The 6000-nt window shown below is 41.0% G+C and overlaps 2 protein-coding genes across 2 annotated transcripts in view; both read left to right on the top strand.

Annotated features, from left to right (window-relative positions):
- The window catches only part of LOC132839494 (B-cell receptor CD22-like), a 35610-nt gene that overhangs the window by 23802 nt on the left and 5808 nt on the right, over positions 1–6000 (top strand). Inside the window, exons 5-11 of the mRNA XM_060860501.1 lie at positions 13–354; positions 843–1094; positions 2017–2289; positions 2374–2631; positions 2716–2964; positions 3094–3181; positions 3266–3308. Of these exons, the coding sequence (XP_060716484.1) occupies positions 13–354; positions 843–1094; positions 2017–2289; positions 2374–2631; positions 2716–2936 (1346 nt within the window). The 3' untranslated portion in view covers positions 2937–2964; positions 3094–3181; positions 3266–3308. The remainder of the gene's footprint in view (positions 1–12; positions 355–842; positions 1095–2016; positions 2290–2373; positions 2632–2715; positions 2965–3093; positions 3182–3265; positions 3309–6000) is intronic.
- The window catches only part of LOC132839485 (B-cell receptor CD22-like), an 88315-nt gene that overhangs the window by 18749 nt on the left and 63566 nt on the right, over positions 1–6000 (top strand). The gene's annotated exons all lie outside the window — the stretch shown is intronic.

Consider the following 6000-nt stretch of genomic DNA (forward strand, 5'->3'; position numbering starts at 1 on the left):
ATCATGTTTCAGCTCTTGGGAATGAATGGAGTGTGAAATACAGCCAACTTAGTCTCTGTGCTTTAAACGGATCTACAGTGATTATGAACGTCACTTACACACACCCACCAGGTCTTACAGTGACAAAGAGGTTTTGGGTAATAAACCCAATTAAGGGTAAAGAGTGGACTGATCTGTATAATGAACCACGTTACTCAGGAAGAGTGATGTATTTAACAGATGTACAGAATCACTTCCCCCTCAGACTGAGTGATGTGAAGAAAACAGATGAACAGATGTACTACTTCATAATCAGAACAAATGAAGGGAAAGAAAGATACCTGGGTTTTCCTGGAGTTACAGTCAGTGTTACAGGTAAAGAAAAGCATCTTTTTTATATAATTACAACACAATTTAGTTGTGAGCACGTTTGCCTCACACCTCCAGGGTTGGGGGTTCGATTCCCGCCTCCGCCTTGTGTTTGTGGAGTTTGCATGTTCTCCTCATGCTTTGGGGGTTTTCTTCGGGTACTCCGGTTTCCTCCCCCGGTCCAAATACATGCATGGTAGGTTGATTGGCATCTCTGGAAAATTGTCTGTAGTGTGTGATTGCGTGAGTGAATGAGAGTGTGTGTGTGCTCTGCGATGGGTTGGCACTCCGTCCAGGGTGTATCCTGCCTTGATGCCCAATGACGTTTTTCTGTCAAAGTACAAAGTGTTTTGTCTGATTGATCTGATCATTAAGGGGCTGGTAAATAGTGACTAGACTCCAGATAGAAAACCACTTTGAGAGCAGAGTTTTAGAAGTAGACGCTCTACTGGCTTCAGGACGGCTTTCATGATTTAACGTTTCTCTTGTTTAAGATCTTGATCTTCAGATCGCTCCTGCAGAAGTGACAGAAGGACAATCAGTCGTTCTGACCTGTAAAACCACCTGCAATCTGACTGATCCAACATTCATCTGGTACAAAAACAGCAGAAATTTAATCACAAATACAAAGAAGAACAATGAAGTCCATCTGCAGTCGGTCAGCAGTGAGGATGCAGGCAGTTATAGCTGTGCTGTAAGAGGATATGAACATCTCCACTCTCCTGATCAAACTCTCAGAGTTAGATGTGAGCTTTATTTACCTTCTTATATATACTTTATAACCTGATAGTTAATAAAGGAAAACACAATAAAGTACTGGTGTAAGTAAAGAAAACACATAATGACATTGACTATGACATACATAGCTTGAAGCCTGAGATCAGATGACAGTCCCATAGATTTGATCTAAAACGTTATCAGAATGTTTTATAAAAAACTTGTAGAGTCCATGCCAACCCGAGTGCAAACTGTCATTAAAGCAAAAGGGGAAGATCCAAATCCTCTTATATTTAAATAAATATTTAAAATTCTATTTTATTTTATTTTTTATTATTTATTTTATTTTATTTTTTATTCTATTTTAATATTAATACTTACAATAAAAATGTTGTATTATTGTTGTATTAACTAAATTTATTAATTAATTCTGGAAGCAATTTCATATTTGTGTTGATTAGTGAAATAGAGTAATAATTAGAGCAAATAGTTTATTTGTTTTTTGGTTTATGAAAGTGAATTCATGTGTGGTGGTAAATTCACTGGTTATTTCTTTATTTCTTCTGCAATTCTAATGAACTGTTGTCCTAAAATACTTATAGAATTGAGCAGGAACTCAACCTGCCTCTGGTGATTTGTTATAGTGGTGTTGGAGTTAATAATATTATTATTGATGTGTGATTTGCATCTTGAAGGAGTTTTAATTTTAGTTCTAAGAATTTAAGAAAAGTAAATAAAAACTCTGTCGAATCCCATTCTGACACCAAAGGAAAGAAATACAGCCAATTACACAAAGGTGTCCCTGATTTATCTCAATAAAAAGATTCAAATAAAATATAGAACCAAATGTGATAATAAAAAAGGGGCAAAAAAATAGTTATAAACTGCATTCAGTTATTGATGAAAGACAGAAAAAAAGCATTAATTATGACCATGAACTGCTTCACTCAGGTCATGGAACTCTAGATCGTCCAAAGAATGTCTCAGTGTCCATCAGTCCCTCTGGTGAGATAGTGGAGGGCAGTTCAGTGACTCTGACCTGTAGCAGTGATGCTAACCCACCTGTACAGAGCTACACCTGGTTTAAGGGGAAGACATCAGTAGGAAATGAAAAGACCTACAACATCTCCAAGATCAGCTCTGAGGACAGTGGAGAGTACAAGTGCAAGAGCAGTAATAAAGTTGGACATCAGGACTCCAACAGTGTGACTCTGAATGTTCTGTGTAAGTTAAATCTGAAGATTTTCTCAATTAGAGATAAAACTTTTACAGATTTACTTTAACGTGTTATCATCCTGTTCATTTTAGATCCTCCAAAGAATGTTTCAGTGTCCATCAGTCCCTCTGGTGAGATAGTGGAGCACAGTTCAGTGACTCTGACCTGCAGCAGTGATGCTAACCCACCTGTACAGAGCTACAACTGGTTTAAGGGGAAGACACCTGTAAGAAAAGAAAAGACCTACATCATCTCCAAGATCAGCTCTGCGGACAGTGGAGAGTACAAGTGCAGGAGCAGTAATAAAGTTGGACATCAGTACTCTAACAGTGTGACTCTGAATGTTCTGTGTAAGTTAAATCTGAAGATTTTCTCAATTAGAGATAAAACTTTTACAGATTTACTTTAAAGTGTTATCATCCTGTCCATTTTAGATCCTCCAAAGAATGTCTCAGTGTCCATCAGTCCCTCTGGTGAGATAATGGAGGACAGTTCAGTGACTCTGACCTGTAGCAGTGATGCTAACCCACCTGTACAGAGCTACACCTGGTTTAAGGTGAATGAATCATCACCTGTAGGATCTGGACAGAGTTACAGAGCTGTACCGAGTGGACAGTATTACTGTGAGGCTCAGAATAAACACGGCTCTGAGTGATCAGCTGCAGTGTCTGTCACTATTAATGGTGAGGGTGATGATTTTTCATTGCTGTGTGATCACTGCTCTGTTCTACATAATGCACTGTGGGTGAGATTTTGAATAAATCTGTGTTTGTGTGTGTTTGTATGTGTGTGTGTCTGTGTGTTTGTATCAGCAAGTACTGTGATTGTGATTGTGTATGTGTCTGTTGGACCCGGACTTTTTGGGCTTGCAGCTTTCCTCTCTGCACTCTTTTGGCTGAGGTGAGAATATTTGTGCTGATAAATTTATCACTAATGACTCTGAAGATGTTGATGGTGGGTAAATATTTGTCTTTGTGTGAGCAGAAGCAAGAGACAGAAGAAGAAGGTAGATGAAGGTGACAATCAGGTAAGTTATTATAGAAATGTCCATCAGGTGGCTGCTTTGTTCATAATAACATTTTGCACCAACAAAAATGCAGCTCTGTGCATTAAGGCTCTTGGTGGTGGTTTGTGTGTTTACATAAACACAGAATGGTGCAAGAACTCTGTGCTTGTTTCTAGTTACTGTTCATTGTTAATAGAGTTTGTGACTGTTAGATGCAGGTTATTTTATTTACTACGGGATTTCACCACGGTTTTCATTGTCGGAGTGTAAATTCCCCACAGCGCTAATGCTAAATAGGCTCTATGTGAACTCTATGGGGCTATTAGCGATCTGCAGAATGTTCAGCCCAATGGACAGTTTATCATTGAGATTTCAATCATGCAAATCTCAAGTTTCCGTAAATTCCATCAGTATGTGGACTTTGCAAAGACACACTGGATCTTGTTTACACAACATTCCGGGCGCGTATCGTGTGGAAGCCCGCCCCACCTCGGCTATTCAGACCACATCTCTGTTATGCTAATTTCAGCATACAGACCACTCGTCAGATCCTTTAAACCGGTTCTGAAGCAGGTTAAACCTGGCCAGCAGGAGCCACCTCTGCTCTTCAAGACTGCTTTGAGTGCACTGACTGGAACATCTTCAGGGAGACTGCAACCAACGGCGACTCCATCAACTTGGAGGAGTACACGTCAGCAGTGACCAGTTACATCAGTGACCATCTCAAAGACCATACAGTAACTACAAGCTCCAACCAGAACTTGTGGATGACTGCTAAAGTGCGTGCTCTGCACATGTAGAGACCTAGCCTTCAGAGCATGGGACAGGGCAGCCCTAAGAACTGCAAGGGCCAAACCCAGCACATGCCCAGACAATCCACAGCCACTTCTAGGACAGCGGAGACACCTGCCGCATGTGGCAGGGCATACAGTCAATCATGAATTACCTGCCTGTGATAGTGATGCCTGGCTAACAAATGCACTGAATGACTTCTATGCTCAGTTTGAGGTGCAGAACAACAAAGTGGCAAGGAAGACTATCCCTGCCCCTAACGCTCAGGTACTCTGTCTATCCACGGTCGGTGTGAGGAGAACTCTATGCAGAGTTAACCCACTGATATCTTCACTGACATCTTCAACATTTCCCTGAACAGGGTTGTGCCTATGTGCCTCATGACAACTAACTTCGTCCCTCAGAGACCTCAGTCAGATCGGGAACAGCATCTCCAGCACCACCACACTGAGCACTGGAGCCCCTCAGTGTAGCATGCTCAGCACACTACTCTTCACCTTGCTGACTCACGACTGTGTAGCAACGCACTGATCGAAAAATATCACCAAGTTTGCAGATGACATGATCGTGGTGGGTCTCATCAGCAAGAACGACGAGTCAGCACACAGAGAGGAGGTGCAACAGCTAACTGTCTGGTGTAGAGCCAACAACCTGTCTCTGTATGTTGATAAAACTAATGAGATGGTTGTTGATTTCAAAAGAGCACAGAGTGACCACTCTCCAGTGAACATTGACAAATCACCTGCAGAGATCATCAAGAGTAGCAAATTTATTGGTGTTCATCTAGCAGAGAACTTCACCTGGTGATTCAACTCCAGCTCCATCACCAAGAAAGCCCAACAGCATCTCTACTTCCTATGAAGGCAACATTTTACAGAGGGACTGCTGCAATGACCTACAACAAATACGCGCTCTTCCAATATACATCCATGTCTACAACACCACCATATCAATGTTTACATGCTGTTTTGCACACTGTTTTGCTCTTTGCACATGCTGTCTCACATTTCAGTCGATTGCTGTTTTACATGACACATTACAATAACCCATGTAACTGCTGAGATAATACTGTGTTCATTACAGTATTTCTGCACATGGAATATTGATTAAACATACAGTATTCACACTGATGGCTGGGACTACTTACTAAGCCCTTAGCTCTGTCTTTGTTTCATGTAGCAACATGGTCCTGGAGAAACGTTGTCTCATTTCACTGTGTACTGCAAGTTATATTCAATTCAATTCAATTCAAGTTTATTTGTATAGCACTTTTTTACAATTGACATTGTCTCAAAGCAGTTTAGTTAGCAAAAGGTTAGTATAAAGAATAATATAAAGATTAATAGAATGCAAAATTCAAGATTAATATTAGATAGATTTAGTTCATAATGTGTATCAGGTAACATGGAGGTAGTGATATCTGCTCCACGCAGACTCTCCACTGGTGTCCCACAGGGCTCAGTACTTGGTCCTCTTCTTTTCTCCCTGTATACCCGCTCTCTTGGTGAAGTTATTTCCTCACATGGGTTCTCTTACAACTGCTATGCTGATGATACACAACTTATCTTCTCTTTCCCACCTTCAGATACCACAGCTTCTGACCGGATCTCAGCATGTCTGGCAGAAATATCATCATGGATGACTGCTCATCAGTTAAAGCTCAATCCTAGCAAAACTGAACTGCTGTTCATCCCAGGTGATTCATCCCCAGGTCATGATCTTGCTATATCCTTGCACAACCATCTGACCCCCCCTTCAGCCAAAGCTCACAACCTTGGGGTAACCATGGACAATCAACTGTCCTTTTCCTCTCATGTTGCTAATGTGACTCGCTCATGTCAGTTTCTGCTCTACAACATTAGAAGGATTCGGCCATTTCTGTCCACACAGGCTGCTCAGGTACTTGAGTCTCTTGTCATTT

The sequence above is a fragment of the Tachysurus vachellii genome, chromosome 24 (genome assembly GCF_030014155.1).
Source record: "Tachysurus vachellii isolate PV-2020 chromosome 24, HZAU_Pvac_v1, whole genome shotgun sequence".
NCBI lineage: Eukaryota > Metazoa > Chordata > Actinopteri > Siluriformes > Bagridae > Tachysurus > Tachysurus vachellii.